General features: G+C 31.0%; 2 protein-coding genes across 2 annotated transcripts in view; one reads left to right on the top strand and one right to left on the bottom strand.

Annotated features, from left to right (window-relative positions):
* The window catches only part of LOC101897180 (G-protein coupled receptor Mth2), a 64,492-nt gene that overhangs the window by 1,947 nt on the left and 43,571 nt on the right, over nt 1-18,974 (bottom strand). The window lies entirely within an intron of this gene.
* LOC131801420 (uncharacterized protein K02A2.6-like) lies at nt 25-4,334 on the top strand. The gene is made up of 2 exons (XM_059120178.1): nt 25-4,140; nt 4,208-4,334. Exon 1 carries the CDS (start codon nt 97-99, stop codon nt 4,135-4,137), a length of 4,041 nt encoding a protein of 1,346 aa, XP_058976161.1. The 5' UTR covers nt 25-96; the 3' UTR covers nt 4,138-4,140; nt 4,208-4,334.

Below are 18,974 nucleotides of genomic sequence, written 5' to 3'. Positions count from 1 at the left end.
CGATGTAAGCATATGTAATAAACACCATCACTCAGTTGTTATGAGTTACCTGAAGGCAACAGTTGTTTTACTAGCAGACCGGGATATATAACAATTATGGCGACGAGTGAACCAAAACCGCGTGGCAATTTTCAAATGGAGCCATTTGATGAAAAGGCTACAACCTGGAATCGTTGGGTGAAAAGATTTGAGACGGCGTTGGCGATTTTTGGTACGAGCGAGGCGATGAAGGCTAAATATCTATTACATTTCATGGGTACAGAGGCTTATAATAAGCTATGTGACAAGGCTTTACCCTTGATACCAGAGGAATTGCAGTATGATAATATTTGTGAATTGCTGGAGAAGCATTATAACCCTAAACCCAATGAAATATTTTTGAACTTTAAATTCCACTCACGTAAGCAAGAACCTACAGAATCCGCCGCAGAATATTTAGTGGCTTTGAGACATCTAGCAACGGGCTGTGGATTTGGTGAATACCTGGACAAAGCACTGAGGAACCAGTTTGTGTACGGCATAGGGAACAGAAAGATTCAAGGCCGGTTATTGGAAAAGGACGATTTAACATTAGATGATGCAATACATTTGGCAAACATGTTTGAACAAGCTGAAAAGGGGTTCCAGGAAATGAATAAGCAGCAAGAAGCCGTTGACATGGTGAATATGAGAAAGACAAAAGAGAGGGAGAAAAGAGTCAGAGAGACAGAACAAAGAGCGAGATCGAAACTGAATACAAACTGTGACAGATGTGGCAGCAGTAAGCATAATTCAAACGATTGCCGTCACATAAATTCTGTATGCAATTTTTGCAGAAAGAGAGGCCACTTAAGGCGTGTGTGTTTTAAAGCAAGATCTACAATGAAACAAATATCTGACGGCGAAGTCAGTGGAAAGGAGGACTCAGAGCAAGAAGTGTGTAAGATGGAAAGTAATGGACAGAGCCCCAGCATACGGGATAAAATTCTATGTACATTGGAAGTAAATGATCGTAATATCACATTTGAAGTTGACACGGGAGCGCCGGTCACCATCATAAGTCTTGCCGATGCGTACAAATATTTTTCGAAGAAAATACGAATTCATGAACCAGATTTGGAACTCTATAGTTATTGCAAGACGCCTATAGATTGCGCGGGATACATATGGGTGAAAGTAAGAGCCAAAGACATAACAAAAGTCAAAATGTATTTAGTACGGGCCAATCGGAAACCATTGCTGGGAAGAGAGTGGCTGCGGTTAGTTAAATTGGACTGGCTGAAGATGTTAAAAGGAAAGAGTGTGTCATCGGTAAGCGTAAACAAAATTCAGGAGTCGGCGAATTTGGAAGGTCAGTTAAGGAGTATCTTGGAGAAATATCCAAATTTATTTTCGAAGTCAGTGGGCAAAATTAGGGGGTTTCAGGCGCGTTTGAATATTAAAACCGATGCTGTCCCGAAATGTATGAAGGCGCGACGAGTACCTTTTCCACTGTTGCAGAGAGTGGAAGATGAATTAGATGACCAAGTAAAAGCTGGATTATTGGAAAAAGTGGAACGTAGCGAGTGGGCTACACCAATCGTGGTGGTCAGAAAGAAAGATGACAAGATACGAATTTGTGGAGACTACAAGATAACGATCAATCCGGTCTTAGTGGTGGACAAGCACCCATTGCCTACAGTCGACGAATTGTTTAGTACAATGGCAGGCGGTGAAAAATATTCGAAGATTGACTTGTCCAAGGCATATCTGCAGTTAGAAGTACATCCAGATGACCAAAAGTTCTTAACCCTGAGCACACACAAAGGATTATTTCAACCAACAAGATTAATGTTTGGCGTTGCTAGCGCCCCGTCTCAGTGGCAAAGATTAATGGAGCAGTTATTAGCGGATATACCGGGTGTTAAGGTGTTCCTGGATGACATTAAAATAACAGCCAAGGATGAGAGGACACACTTAGACCGGTTAGAAGAGGTGTTAAAAAGATTAGACCGATACAATATGCGAATAAATCTTGCTAAGTCGGAATTTCTGCGAGAGAGTATTGAGTATTGTGGTTATGTGATTGATCGACAAGGAATTCGTAAGATACCAGCCAAGATTAAGGCTATTCAAGAAATGAGATATCCGGCAACCAAGGACGAAGTTCGATCATTTTTGGGACTAGTGAATTATTATGGTCGTTTTATAAAAAATTTGAGCTCTATAGTTTACCCTCTAAATCGATTACTGCACAAAGAAGTTCCATTTAATTTTGATGCTAAATGTAAATGGGCTTTCGAAGAAGTAAAGAGACAAGTGGGATCAGAGGTGGTGCTGACACATTATGATCCAAGAAAAAAATTAACATTGGCAGTGGATGCGAGCCCTACGGGTGTGGGAGCCGTATTGAGTCACGAATTTGGCGATGGAACGGAAAGACCTATACAGTTTGCATCGCAAACTTTAAATGCAACACAGAGACGGTATAGCCAAGTAGACAAGGAGGCATACGCAGTAATATTCGGGGTAAAAAAGTTTTTCCAATATGTATATGGAAGGGAATTTACTTTAATTACCGACAATAAAGCAATATCACAGATTTTTGCGCCTGACAAGGGATTACCGGTATTGTCTGCAACGCGTATGCAACATTACGCAGTATTCCTGGAATCTTTTGATTACAAGATTCGTTTGCGTAAATCTAAAGAGAATGGGAATGCAGATGCGCTATCGAGGCTTCCTGTAAATGAATGCAGCAAAACAATCAGCGAGATTGATCAAATTGAAATGGAATTAATTGAGAATTTGCCAATCACCGTCAAGGAATTAGGACAAGCCACAAAAAAAGATGCGGAAGTAAGACGTTTAGTAGACAGTTTGTCATATGGCCGGAAGTGTGATCCTGCCGACAGTTTTGGAATCGACCCATCCGAATTTAGCTTGCAACAAGGATGCTTATTAAGAGGCATAAGAGTGTATGTGCCAAAACCGCTGAGAACTAGAATAATACAAGAATTACATTCGGGACATTTTGGTGTATCAAAAATGAAGTCACTTGCCAGAGCGTATTGTTGGTGGAAAAATTTAGATAAGGACATTGAAAAAGCGGTTGCTGACTGTTATGAATGCCAGATCGGGCGACCAGATGTAAAGAAAGAACCGGTTCATTGCTGGTTACCTCCGAAGAAAGTTTTCGAAAGGGTGCATGTGGATTACGCTGGTCCCTTTTTGGGCAAATATTTTTTTGTACTGGTGGATGCTTTTAGTAAATGGCCGGAGGTAAGGATAGTTCGAGACATTACCACGGAGACAACAATCGAAGTATGTAGAAGTATATTTGCGCAATTTGGAATACCAAACATTCTAGTCAGCGACCACGGGACGCAGTTCAAAAGCGCGAAATTTCAAGAGTTTTTAAAACAAAATGGTATCATGCATAAGTTGGGGGCACCGTACCACCCTGCAACGAATGGTCAAGCAGAACGTTTTATACAAACTTTCAAGACCAAGTTGAAGGCAATGCCTCGTAAGGAGGAGTTACAGCGAAAAATTGATCAAATTTTATTGGCATATCGACGAGCAATTCACCCGGTCACGAATAAATCACCAGCTATGACAATGTTTGGGCGACAAATACAAAGCAGATTGGACCTCCTACTGCCCAACAATGAAGTCCGAGACCCCGAAAGACAAAAAACTACAAGAGAGTTAGCAGTAGGAGACGCTGTAATGGCTCGGGATTATATGGATAAGCTTAAGTGGAAGCCTGGAATAGTAAGAGAGAGAATTGGTGATTTGCATTACAAAGTGAGGCTGGAAGATGGTAGGTGTTGGAACAGACACATTGATCAATTGAGAAAGATTAATGGCAGAGTAATGCTGGATAACGAAGTTGAGGAAGCACATAGTGCTAGTTATGAGCCATCAGATTTGACTTTGGAGAAGAGAGAGAACCCTACAAGTATGAGTAATGCGGAACGAGAAGCAACAGACGAATGCGTGATGTCAGACAATCGAGATCAGTCCTTCGCAACGCCCCCAAGTTCTCCGGGGTCAGCATTCATCGGATTTGAAGAGCCAGCAGGGAATGGCGAGGCAGTCAACATAAGAACGAATCCTAGGAGGAATATACGGCGACCTCATCGACTAAATGATTATGTTATCGATACGGATTGAAAGGTATTAGTGTTCGGAGTTTTTAGCTAATAGTATTTTATTGAATTCATTTTAATATTTTTGTTATAAGAGAGGGGAGAGGTGTTGTATACGTTACGTATTCAATAACTACTAAACTACTATCGATGTAAGCATATGTAATAAACACCATCACTCAGTTGTTATGAGTTACCTGAAGGCAACAGTTGTTTTACTAGCAGACCGGGATATATAACACCCACATATAACGGTAACTTCCGATATTAGGTATTTGTAGGTATTTGACGATTGTAGCCAAATTTTTCAATGTATGAAAATCCACATCCACAACTGTCAAAAAAAAACCCCACACAAGGAGTTCCTACTGGGTACTTTACCCCCTGGGAGAGAATTGTCTACGTAGGTCCACGATATTCTATATCCCCCATATTTTATATCCCTCCCTATATTCGATATTTTGATGATTTTAGCTACATTTTTCAATGAAATTGTCTAAAAATCCACACTACAAGTTCTTTCTAAGTACTTTACCTCCTGGAAGAGAAATGTATATATACGTCAACGATATCGTGTAGCCCACATACGACGGCACCCTCGATATTCGATATTTTGAAATTTTACGGACATTATTTACCGAAGTTGTTTCAAATTCATAATGGGTATTTAGAATTCGTAATGGGTAAGACAGTCTATGACAAAAAATTACGAATGTAGACCCACGTCTACATTCGTGTTTAAAATTGTTTATGCAGGTCCAGGTCTTCGTAAAGCCCCGATATAACGATATATCCATATATTCGGCGTTTTTAGCTATTAATTGTGATCAATTTTTTAAGTGTGAATTATTGGATATTTTAAAATTGCCATAACTCCTTAAATATTGAGTTTTCGGCGTTTAAGCTATTATTTGTGATCACTTTTTCAAGTGTGAATTATTGGATATTTTAAAATGGCCATAAGTGTGAATTAATGGATATTTTAAAATGGCCATAACTCCTTAAATATTGAGTTCTCGGCGTTTTTAGCTATTATTTGTGATCACTTTTTCAAGTGTGAATTATTGGATATTTTAAAATGGCCATAAGTGTGAATTAATGGATATTTTAAAATGGCCATAACTCCTTAAATATTGACTTTTCGGCGTTTTTAGCTATTATTTGTGATCACTTTTTTATGTGTGAAATAATAGGAATTTTAAAATGGTTATAACTCCTTAAATATTGAGTTTTCGGCGTTTTTAGCTATTATTTGTGATCACTTTTTTAAGTGTGAAATAATGGGAATTTTAAAATGGCCATAACTCCTTTAGTATTGAGTTTTCGGCGTTTTCAGCTTTTATTTGTGATCACTTTTTTAAGTGTGAAATAATAGGAATTTTAAAATGGCCATAACTCCTTAAATATTGAGTTTTCTGCGCTTTTAGCTTTTATTTGTGATCACTTTTTTAAGTGTGAAATAATAGGAATTTTAAAATGGCCATAACTCCTTAAATATTGAGTTTTGGGCGTTTTTAGCTATTATTTGTGATCACTTTTTTAAGTGTGAACTATTGGATATTTAAAAATGGCCATAACTCCTTAAATATTGAGTTTTCGGCGTTTTTAGCTATTATTTGTGATCACTTTTTTAAGTGTGAAATAATAGGAATTTTAAAATGGCCATAACTCCCTAAATATTGAGTTTTCGGAGTTTTTAGCTATTATTTGTGATCACTTTCTTAAGTGTGAAATAATAGGAATTTTATAATGGCCATAACTCCTTAAAAATTGAGTTTTCGGTGTTTTTAGCTTTTATTTGTGATCACTTTTTTAAGTGTGAACTATTGGATATTTTAAAATGGCCATAACTCCTTAAATATTGAGTTTTCGGCGTTTTTAGCTATTATTTGTGATCACTTTTTTAAGTGTGAAATAATAGGAATTTTAAAATGGGCATAACTCCTTAAATATTGAGTTTTCGGCGTTTTAGCTATTATTTGTGATCACTTTTTTAAGTGTGAACTATTGGATATTTTAAAATGGCCATAACTCCTTAAATATTGAGTTTTCGGCGTTTTTAGCTATTATTTGTGATCACTTTTTAAGGTGTGAAATAATAGGAATTTTAAAATGGCCATAACTCCTTAAATATTGAGTTTTCGGCGTTTTTAGCTATTATTTGTGATCACTTTTTTAAGTGTGAAATAATAGGAATTTTAAAATGGCCATAACTCCGTTAATATTGAGTTTTCGGCGTTTTTAGCTATTATTTGTGATCACTTTTTTAAGTGCGAAATAATAGAAATTTTAAAATGGCCATAACTCCTTTAATATTGAGTTTTCGGCGTTTTTAGCTATTATTTGTGAGCACTTCTTTAAGTGTGAAGTAATAGGAACTTTAAAATGGCCATAACTCCTTAAATATTGAGTTTTCGGCGTTTTTAGCTATCATTTGTGATCACTTTTTTAAGTGTGAAATAATAGGAATTTTAAAATGGCCATAACTCCTTAAATATTGAGTTTTCGGCGTTTTTAGCTATTATTTGTGATCACTTTTTTAAATGTGAACTATTGGATATTTTAAAATGGCCATAACTCCTTAAATATTGAGTTTTGGCCGTTTTTAGCTATTATTTGTGATCACTTTTTTAAATGTGAACTATTGGATATTTTAAAATGGCCATAACTCCTTAAATATTGAGTTTTGGGCGTTTTTAGCTATTATTTGTGATCACTGTTTTAAGTGTGAAATAATAGGAATTTTAAAATGGCCATAACTTCTTAAATATTGAGTTTTCGGAGTTTTTAGCTATTATTTGTGATCAATTTTTTAAGTGTGAATTATTGGATATTTTAAAATTGCCATAACTCCTTAAATATTGAATTTTCGGCGTTTAAGCTATCATTTGTGATCACTTTTTTAAGTGTGAATTATTGGATATTTTAAAATGGCCATAACTCTATAAATATTGAGTTTTCGGCGTTTTTAGCTATTATTTGTGATCACTTTTTTAAGTGTGAAATAATAGGAATTTTAAAATGGCCATAACTCCTTAAATATTGAGTTCTCGGCGTTTTTAGCTATTATTTGTGATCACTTTTTCAAGTGTGAATTATTGGATATTTTAAAATGGCCATAAGTGTGATTTAATGGATATTTTAAAATGGCCATAACTCCTTAAATATTGACTTTTCGGCGTTTTTAGCTATTATTTGTGATCACTTTTTTAAGTGTGAAATAATAGGAATTTTATAATGGCCATAACTCCTTAAATATTGAGTTTTCGGCGTTTTTAGCTATTATTTGTGATCACTTTTTTAAGTGTGAAATAATAGGAATTTTAAAATGGCCATAACTCCTTAAATATTGAGTTTTCGGCGTTTTTAGCTATTATTTGTGATCACTTTTTTAAGTGTGAAATAATAGGAATTTTCAAATGGCCATAACTCCTTAAATATTGACTTTTCGGCGTTTTTAGCTATTATTTGTGATCACTTTTTTAAGTGTGAAATAATAGGAATTTTAAAATGGCCATAACTCCTTAAATATTGAGTTTTCGGCGTTTTTAGCTATTATTTGTGATCACTTTTTTAAGTGTGAAATATGGGGAATTTTAAAATGGCCATAACTCCTTAAGTATTGAGTTTTCGGCGTTTTTAGCTATTATTTGTGATCACCTTTTTAAGTGTGAACTATTGGATAACTCCTTAAATGTTGAGTTTTCGGCGTTTTTAGCTATTATTTGTGATCACTTTTTTAAGTGTGAACTATTGGATATTTAAAAATGGCCATAACTCCTTAAATATTGACTTTTCGGCGTTTTTAGCTATTATTTGTGATCACTGTGAAATAATAAGAATTTTAAAATGGCCATAACTCCATAAATATTGAGTTTTCGGCGTTTTTAGCTATTATTTGTGATCACTTTTTTAAGTGTGAAATAATAGGAATTTTAAAATGGCCATAACTCCTTAAATATTGAGTTTTCGGTGTTTTTAGCTTTTATTTTTGAACACTTTTTTTAGTGTGAAATAATAGGAATTTTAAAATGGCCATAACTCCTTAAATATTGAGTTTTCGGCGTTTTTAGCTATTATTTGTGATCACTTTTTTAAGTGTGAAATAATAGGAATTTTAAAATGGCCATAACTCCTTAAATATTGAGTTTTCGGCGTTTTTAGCTATTATTTGTGATCACTTTTTTAAGTGTGAAATAATAGGAATTTTAAAATGGCCATAACTCCTTAAATATTGAGTTTTCGGCGTTTTTAGCTATTATTTGTGATCACTTTTTTAAGTGTGAAATATGGGGAATTTTAAAATGGCCATAACTCCTTAAGTATTGAGTTTTCGGCGTTTTTAGCTATTATTTGTGATCACCTTTTTAAGTGTGAACTATTGGATAACTCCTTAAATGTTGAGTTTTTGGCGTTTTTAGCTATTATTTGTGATCACTTTTTTAAGTGTGAACTATTGGATATTTTAAAATGGCCATAACTCCTTAAATATTGACTTTTCGGCGTTTTTAGCTATTATTTGTGATCACTTTTTAAGTGTGAAATAATATGAATTTTAAAATGGCCATAACTCCTTAAATATTGAGTTTTCGGCATTTTTGGCTATTATTTGTGATCACATTACAGGAATTTTAAAATGGCCATAACTCCTTAAATATTGAGTTTTCGGCGTTTTTAAGTATTATTTGTGATCACTTTTTTAAGTGTGAAATAATAGGAATTTTAAAATGGCCATAACTCCTTAAAAATTGAGTTTTCGGAGTTTTTAGCTATTATTTGTGATCACTTTTTAAGTGTGAAATAATAGGAATTTTAAAATGGCCATAACTCCTTAAATATTGAGTTTTGGGCGTTTTTAGCTATTATTTGTGATCACTTTTTTAAGTGTGAACTATTAAAATGGCCATAACTCCTTAAATATTGAGTTTTCGGCGTTTTTAGCTATTATTTGTGATCACTTTTTTAAGTGTGAAATAATAGGAATTTTAAAATGGCCATAACTCCTTAAATATTGAGTTTTCGGCGTTTTTAGCTATTATTTGTGATCACTTTTTTAAGTGTGAAATAATAGGAATTTTAAAATGGCCATAACTCCTTAAATATTGAGTTTTCGGCGTTTTTAGCTATTATTTGTGATCACTTTTTTAAGTGTGAAATATGGGGAATTTTAAAATGGCCATAACTCCTTAAGTATTGAGTTTTCGGCGTTTTTAGCTATTATTTGTGATCACCTTTTTAAGTGTGAACTATTGGATAACTCCTTAAATGTTGAGTTTTCGGCGTTTTTAGCTATTATTTGTGATCACTTTTTTAAGTGTGAACTATTGGATATTTCAAAATGGCCATAACTCCTTAAATATTGACTTTTCGGCGTTTTTAGCTATTATTTGTGATCACTGTGAAATAATAAGAATTTTAAAATGGCCATAACTCCATAAATATTGAGTTTTCGGCGTTTTTAGCTATTATTTGTGATCACTTTTTTAAGTGTGAAATAATAGGAATTTTAAAATGGCCATAACTCCTTAAATATTGAGTTTTCGGTGTTTTTAGCTTTTATTTTTGAACACTTTTTTTAGTGTGAAATAATAGGAATTTTAAAATGGCCATAACTCCTTAAATATTGAGTTTTCGGCGTTTTTAGCTATTATTTGTGATCACTTTTTTAAGTGTGAAATAATAGGAATTTTAAAATGGCCATAACTCCTTAAATATTGAGTTTTCGGCGTTTTAGCTATTATTTGTGATCACTTTTTTAAGTGTGAAATAATAGGAATTTTAAAATGGCCATAACTCCTTAAATATTGAGTTTTCGGCGTTTTTAGCTATTATTTGTGATCACTTTTTTAAGTGTGAAATATGGGGAATTTTAAAATGGCCATAACTCCTTAAGTATTGAGTTTTCGGCGTTTTTAGCTATTATTTGTGATCACCTTTTTAAGTGTGAACTATTGGATAACTCCTTAAATGTTGAGTTTTCGGCGTTTTTAGCTATTATTTGTGATCACTTTTTTAAGTGTGAACTATTGGATATTTTAAAATGGCCATAACTCCTTAAATATTGACTTTTCGGCGTTTTTAGCTATTATTTGTGATCACTTTTTTAAGTGTGAAATAATATGAATTTTAAAATGGCCATAACTCCTTAAATATTGAGTTTTCGGCATTTTTGGCTATTATTTGTGATCACATTACAGGAATTTTAAAATGGCCATAACTCCTTAAATATTGAGTTTTCGGCGTTTTTAGCTATTATTTGTGATCACTTTTTTAAGTGTGAAATAATAGGAATTTTAAAATGGCCATAACTCCTTAAAAATTGAGTTTTCGGAGTTTTTAGCTATTATTTGTGATCACTTTTTAAGTGTGAAATAATAGGAATTTTAAAATGGCCATAACTCCTTAAATATTGAGTTTTGGGCGTTTTTAGCTATTATTTGTGATCACTTTTTTAAGTGTGAACTATTGGATATTTTAAAATGGCCATAACTCCTTAAATATTGAGTTTTCGGCGTTTTTAGCTATTATTTGTGATCACTTTTTTAAGTGTGAAATAATAGGAATTTTAAAATGGCCATAACTCCTTAAATATTGAGTTTTCGGCGTTTTTAGCTATTATTTGTGATCACTTTTTTAAGTGTGAAATAATGGGAATTTTAAAATGGCGTTTTTAGCTATTATTTGTGATCACTTTTTTAAGTGTGAAATAATAGGAATTTTAAAATGGCCATAACTCCTTAAATATTGAGTTTTGGGCGTTTTTTAGCTATTATTTGTGATCACTTTTTAAGTGTGAAATAATAGGAATTTTAAAATGGCCATAACTCCTTAAAAATTGAGTTTTCGGAGTTTTTAGCTATTATTTGTGATCACTTTTTAAGTGTGAAATAATAGGAATTTTAAAATGGCCATAACTCTTAAATATTGATTTTTGGGCGTTTTTAGCTATTATTTGTGATCACTTTTTTAAGTGTGAACTATTGGATATTTTAAAATGGCCATAACTCCTTAAAAATTGAGTTTTCGGCGTTTTTAGCTATTATTTGTGATCACTTTTTTAAGTGTGAAATAATAGGAATTTTAAAATGGCCATAACTCCTTAAATATTGAGTTTTCGGCGTTTTTTACCAATAATTGTGATCACTTTTTTAAGTGTGAAATAATAGGAATTTTAAAATGGCTATAACTCCGTTAATATTGAGTTTTCGGCGTTTTTAGCTATTATTTGTGATCACTTTTTTAAGTGTGAAATAATAGGAATTTTAAAATGGCCATAACTCCTTTAATATTGAGTTTTCGGCGTTTTTATCTATTATTTGTGAGCACTTCTTTAAGTGTGAAGTAATAGGAATTTTAAAATGGCGAAAACTCCTTAAATATTGAGTTTTCGGCGTTTTTAACTATTATTTGTAATCACTTTTTTATGTGTGAAATAATAGGCATTTTAAAATGGTTATAACTCCTTAAATATTGAGTTTTCGGCGTTTTTAGCTATTATTTGTGATCACTTTTTTAAGTGTGAAATAATGGGAATTTTAAAATGGCCATAACTCCTTTAGTATTGAGTTTTCGGCGTTTTCGGCGTTTTCAGCTTTTATTTGAGATCACTTTTTTAAGTGTGAAATAATAGGAATTTTAAAATGGCCATAACTCCTTAAATATTGAGTTTTCTGCGCTTTTAGCTTTTATTTGTGATCACTTTTTTAAGTGTGAAATAATAGGAATTTTAAAATGGCCATAACTCCTTAAATATTGAGTTTTGGGCGTTTTTTAGCTATTATTTGTGATCACTTTTTAAGTGTGAAATAATAGGAATTTTAAAATGGCCATAACTCCTTAAATATTGAGTTTTGGGCGTTTTTAGCTATTATTTGTGATCACTTTTTTAAGTGTGAACTATTGGATATTTTAAAATGGCCATAACTCCTTAAATATTGAGTTTTCGGCGTTTTTAGCTATTATTTGTAATCACTTTTTATGTGTGAAATAATAGGAATTTTAAAATGGCCATAACTCCCTAAATATTGAGTTTTCGGAGTTTTTAGCTATTATTTGTGATCACTTTCTTAGGTGTGAAATAATAGGAATTTTAAAATGGCCATAACTCCATAAAAATTGAGTTTTCGGTGTTTTTAGCTTTTATTTTTGAGCTCTTTTTTAAGTGTGAAATAATAGGAATTTTAAAATGGCCATAACTCCTTAAATATTGAGTTTTCGGCGTTTTTAGCTATTATTTGTGATCACTTTTTTAAGTGTGAAATAATAGGAATTTTAAAATGGTCATAACTCCTTAAATATTGAGTTTTTGTAGTTTTTAGCTATTATTTGTGATCACTTCTTTAAGTGTGAAATAATAGGAATTTTAAAATGACCATAACTCCTTAAATATTGAGTTTTCGGCGTTTTTAGCTATTATTTGTGATCACTTTTTTAAGTGTGAAATAATAGGAATTTTAAAATGGTCATAACTCCTTAAATATTGAGTTTTTGTAGTTTTTAGCTATTATTTGTGATCACTTCTTTAAGTGTGAAATAATAGGAATTTTAAAATGACCATAACTCCTTAAATATTGAGTTTTCGGCGTTTTAGCTATTATTTGTGATCACTTTTTTAAGTGTGAACTATTGGATATTTTAAAATGGCCATAACTCCTTAAATATTGAGTTTTCGGCGTTTTTAGCTATTATTTGTGATCACTTTTTTAAGTGTGAAATAATAGGAATTTTAAAATAGTCATAACTCCTTAAATATTGAGTTTTTGTAGTTTTTAGCTATTATTTGTGATCACTTCTTTAAGTGTGAACTATTGGATATTTTAAAATGGCCATAACTCCTTAAATATTGAGCTTTCGGGGTTTTTAGCTATTATTTGTGATCACCTTTTTAAGTGTGAACTATTGGATAACTCCTTAAATGTTGAGTTTTCGGCGTTTTTAGCTATTATTTGTGATCACTTTTTTAAGTGTGAAATAATAAGAATTTTAAAATGACCATAACTCCTTAAATATTGAGTTTTCGGCGTTTTTAGCTATTATTTGTGATCACTTTTTTAAGTGTGAAATAATAGGAATTTTAAAATGGTCATAACTCCTTAAATATTGAGTTTTTGTAGTTTTTAGCTATTATTTGTGATCACTTCTTTAAGTGTGAAATAATAGGAATTTTAAAATGACCATAACTCCTTAAATATTGAGTTTTCGGCGTTTTAGCTATTATTTGTGATCACTTTTTTAAGTGTGAACTATTGGATATTTTAAAATGGCCATAACTCCTTAAATATTGAGTTTTCGGCGTTTTTAGCTATTATTTGTGATCACTTTTTAAGGTGTGAAATAATAGGAATTTTAAAATGGCCATAACTCCTTAAATATTGAGTTTTCGGCGTTTTTAGCTATTATTTGTGATCACTTTTTTAAGTGTGAAATAATAGGAATTTTAAAATGGTCATAACTCCTCAAATATTGAGTTTTTGTAGTTTTTAGCTATTATTTGTGATCACTTTTTTAAGTGTGAAATAATAGGAATTTTAAAATGGCCATAACTCCTTTAATATTGAGTTTTCGGCGTTTTTATCTATTATTTGTGAGCACTTCTTTAAGTGTGAAGTAATAGGAATTTTAAAATGGCGAAAACTCCTTAAATATTGAGTTTTCGGCGTTTTTAACTATTATTTGTAATCACTTTTTTATGTGTGAAATAATAGGCATTTTAAAATGGTTATAACTCCTTAAATATTGAGTTTTCGGCGTTTTTAGCTATTATTTGTGATCACTTTTTTAAGTGTGAAATAATGGGAATTTTAAAATGGCCATAACTCCTTTAGTATTGAGTTTTCGGCGTTTTCGGCGTTTTCAGCTTTTATTTGAGATCACTTTTTTAAGTGTGAAATAATAGGAATTTTAAAATGGCCATAACTCCTTAAATATTGAGTTTTCTGCGCTTTAGCTTTTATTTGTGATCACTTTTTTAAGTGTGAAATAATAGGAATTTTAAAATGGCCATAACTCCTTAAATATTGAGTTTTGGGCGTTTTTTAGCTATTATTTGTGATCACTTTTTAAGTGTGAAATAATAGGAATTTTAAAATGGCCATAACTCCTTAAATATTGAGTTTTGGGCGTTTTTAGCTATTATTTGTGATCACTTTTTTAAGTGTGAACTATTGGATATTTTAAAATGGCCATAACTCCTTAAATATTGAGTTTTCGGCGTTTTTAGCTATTATTTGTAATCACTTTTTTATGTGTGAAATAATAGGAATTTTAAAATGGCCATAACTCCCTAAATATTGAGTTTTCGGAGTTTTTAGCTATTATTTGTGATCACTTTCTTAAGTGTGAAATAATAGGAATTTTCGGTGTTTTTAGCTTTTATTTTTGAGCTCTTTTTTAAGTGTGAAATAATAGGAATTTTAAAATGGCCATAACTCCTTAAATATTGAGTTTTCGGCGTTTTTAGCTATTATTTGTGATCACTTTTTTAAGTGTGAAATAATAGGAATTTTAAAATGGTCATAACTCCTTAAATATTGAGTTTTTGTAGTTTTTAGCTATTATTTGTGATCACTTCTTTAAGTGTGAAATAATAGGAATTTTAAAATGACCATAACTCCTTAAATATTGAGTTTTCGGCGTTTTTAGCTATTATTTGTGATCACTTTTTTAAGTGTGAAATAATAGGAATTTTAAAATGGTCATAACTCCTTAAATATTGAGTTTTTGTAGTTTTTAGCTATTATTTGTGATCACTTCTTTAAGTGTGAAATAATAGGAATTTTAAAATGACCATAACTCCTTAAATATTGAGTTTTCGGCGTTTTAGCTATTATTTGTGATCACTTTTTTAAGTGTGAACTATTGGATATTTTAAAATGGCCATAACTCCTTAAATATTGAGTTTTCGGGCGTTTTTAGCTATTATTTGTGATCACTTTTTTAAGTGTGAAATAATAGGAATTTTAAAATAGTCATAACTCCTTAAATATTGAGTTTTTGTAGTTTTTAGCTATTATTTGTGATCACTTCTTTAAGTGTGAACTATTGGATATTTTAAAATGGCCATAACTCCTTAAATATTGAGCTTTCGGGGTTTTTAGCTATTATTTGTGATCACCTTTTTAAGTGTGAACTATTGGATAACTCCTTAAATGTTGAGTTTTCGGCGTTTTTAGCTATTATTTGTGATCACTTTTTTAAGTGTGAAATAATAAGAATTTTAAAATGACCATAACTCCTTAAATATTGAGTTTTCGGCGTTTTTAGCTATTATATGTGATCACTTTTTTAAGTGTGAAATAATAGGAATTTTAAAATGGTCATAACTCCTTAAATATTGAGTTTTTGTAGTTTTTTAGCTATTATTTGTGATCACTTCTTTAAGTGTGAAATAATAGGAATTTTAAAATGACCATAACTCCTTAAATATTGAGTTTTCGGCGTTTTAGCTATTATTTGTGATCACTTTTTTAAGTGTGAACTATTGGATATTTTAAAATGGCCATAACTCCTTAAATATTGAGTTTTCGGCGTTTTTAGCTATTATTTGTGATCACTTTTTAAGGTGTGAAATAATAGGAATTTTAAAATGACCATAACTCCTCAAATATTGAGTTTTCGGCGTTTTTAGCTATTATTTGTGATCACTTTTTAAGTGTGAAATAATAGGAATTTTAAAATGGCCATAACTCCTTAAATATTGAGTTTTCGCCGTTTTTAGCTATCATTTGTGATCACTTTTTTAAGTGTGAAATAATAGGAATTTTAAAATGGCCATAACTCCTTAAATATTGAGTTTTCGGCGTTTTTAGTTATTATTTGTGATCACTTTTTTAAATGTGAACTATTGGATATTTTAAAATGGCCATAACTCCTTAAATATTGAGTTTTGGGCGTTTTTAGCTATTATTTGTGATCACTTTTTTAAATGTGAACTATTGGATATTTTAAAATGGCCATAACTCCTTAAATATTGACTTTTCGGCATTTTTAGCTATTATTTGTGATATCTTTTTTAAGTGTGAAATAATAGGAATTTTAAATATTGAGTTTTCGGCGTTTTTAGCTATTATTTGTGATCACTTTTTTAAGTGTGAAATAATAGGAATTTTAAAATAGCCATAACTCCTTAAATATTGAGTTTTCGGCGTTTTTAGCTATTATTTGTGATCACTTTTTTAAGTGTGAAATAATAGGAATTTTAAAATGGCCATAACTCCTTAAATATTGAGTTTTCGGCGTTTTTAGCTATTATTTGTGATCACTTTTTTAAGTGTGAACTATTGGATATTTTAAAAATGGCCATAACTCCTTAAATGTTGAGTTTTCGGCGTTTTTAGCTATTATTTGTGATCACTTTTTTAAGTGTGAACTATTGGATATTTTAAAATGGCCATAACTCCTTAAATATTGAGTTTTCGGCGTTTTTAGCTATTATTTGTGATCACTTTTTTAAGTGTGAAATAATAGGAATTTTAAAAAGGCCATATCTCCTTAAATATTGAGTTTTCGGCGTTTTAGCTATTATTTGTGATCACTTTTTTAAGTGTGAACTATTGGATATTTCAAAATGGCCATAACTCCTTAAATATTGAGTTTTCGGCGTTTTTAGCTATTATTTGTGATCACTTTTTAAGGTGTGAAATAATAGGAATTTTAAAATGGCCATAACTCCTTAAATATTGAGTTTTCGGCGTTTTTAGCTATTATTTGTGATCACTTTTTTAAGTGTGAAATAATAGGAATTTTAAAATGGTCATAACTCCTTAAATATTGAGTTTTTGTAGTTTTTAGCTATTATTTGTGATCACTTCTTTAAGTGTGAAATAATAGGAATTTTAAAATAACCATAACTCCTTAAATATTGAGTTTTCGGCGTTTTTAGCTATTATTTGTGATCACTTTTTTAAGTGTGAAATAATAGGAATTTTAAGATGGCCATAACTCCGTTAATATTGAGTTTTCGGCGTTTTTAGCTATTATTTGTGATCACTTCTTTAAGTGTGAAATAATAGGAATTTTAAAATGGCCATAACTCCTTAAATATTGAGTTTTCGGCGTTTTTAGCTATTATTTGTGATCACTTTTTTAAGTGCGAAATAATAAGAATTTTAAAATGGCCATAACTCCTTAAATATTGAGTTTTCTGCGTTTTTAGCTTTTAATTGTGATCACTTTTTTAAGTGTGAAATAATAGGAATTTTAAAATGGCCATAACTCCTTAAATATTGAGTTTTCGGCGTTTTTAGCTATTATTTGTGATCACTTTTTAAGTGTGAAATAATAGGAATTTTAAAATGGCCATAACTCCTTAAATATTGAGTTTTCGGCGTTTTTAGCTATTATTTGTGATCACTTTTTTAAGTGTGAACTATTGGATATGTTAAAATGGCCATAACTCCTTAAATATTGAGTTTTGGGCGTTTTTAGCTATTATTTGTGATCACTTTTTTAAATGTGAACTATTGGATATTTTAAAATGGCCATAACTCCTTAAATATAGAGTTTTGGGCGTTTTTAGCTATTATTTGTGATCACTTTTTAAAGTGAAATAATAGGAATTTTAAAATGGCCATAACTCCTTAAATATTGAGTTTTCGGAGTTTTTAGCTATTATTTGTGATCACTTTTTTAAGTGTGAAATATTGGATATTTTAAAATGGCCATAACTCCTTAAATATTGAGTTTTCGGCGTTTTTAGCTATTATTTGTGATCACTTTTTTAAGTGTGAAATAATAGGAATTTTAAAATGGCCATAACTCCTTATATATTGAGTTTTGGGCGTTTTTAGCGATTATTTGTGATCACTTTTTTAAGTGTGAATTATTGGATATTTTAAAATGGCCATAACTCCTTAAATATTGAGTTTTCGGCGTTTTTAGCTATTATTTGTGATCACTTTCTTAAGTGTGAAGTAATAGGAATTTTAAAATGGCCATAACTCCTTAAATATTGAGTTTTTGGCGTTTTTAGCTATTATTTGTGATCACTTTTTTAAGTGTGAAATAACAGGAATTTTAAAATGGCTTTAACTCCTTAAATATTGAGTTTTCGGCGTTTTTAGCTATTATTTGTGATCACTTTTTTAAGTGTGAACTATTGGATATTTTAAAATGGCTATAACTCCTTAAATATTGAGTTTTCGGCGTTTTTATCTATTATTTGTGATCACTCTTTTAAGTGTGAACTATTGGATATTTTAAAATGGCCATAACTCCTTTAATATTGAGTTTTCGGCGTTTTTAGCTATTATTTGTGATCACTTTTTAAAGTGTGAAATAACAGGAATTTTAAAATGGCCATAACTCCTTAAATATTGAGTTTTCGGCCTTTTTAGCTATTATTTGTGATCACTTTTTTAAGTGTGAACTATTGGATATTTTAAAATGGCCATAACTCCTTAAATATTGACTTTTCGGCATTTTTAGCTATTATTTGTGATATCTTTTTAAGTGTGAAATAATAGGAATTTTAAATATTGAGTTTTCGGCGTTTTTAGCTATTATTTGTGATTACTTTCTAAAGTGTGAAATAATAGGAATTTTAAAATGGCAATAACTCCTTAAATATTGAGTTTTCGGCGTTTTCAGCTTATATTTGTGATCACTTTTGTAAGTGTGAACTATTGGATATTTTAAAATGGCCATAACTCCTTAAATATTGAGTTTTCGGCGATTTTAGCTATTATTTGTGATCACTTTTTTAGGTGTGAAATAATAGGAGTTTTAAAATGGTCATAACTCCTTAAATATTGAGTTTTCGGCGTTTTTAGCTATTATTTGTGATTACTTTTTTAAGTGTGAACTATTGGATATTTTAAAATGGCCATAACTCCTTAAATATTTAGTTTTCGGCGTTTTTAGCTA

Source organism: Musca domestica, unplaced genomic scaffold, assembly GCF_030504385.1.
Source record: "Musca domestica strain aabys unplaced genomic scaffold, Musca_domestica.polishedcontigs.V.1.1 1, whole genome shotgun sequence".
NCBI classification, from domain to species: Eukaryota; Metazoa; Arthropoda; class Insecta; order Diptera; family Muscidae; genus Musca; species Musca domestica.
Note: the sequence above shows the minus strand (reverse complement) of the source record. Positions and strands in the feature narration are given on the sequence as shown.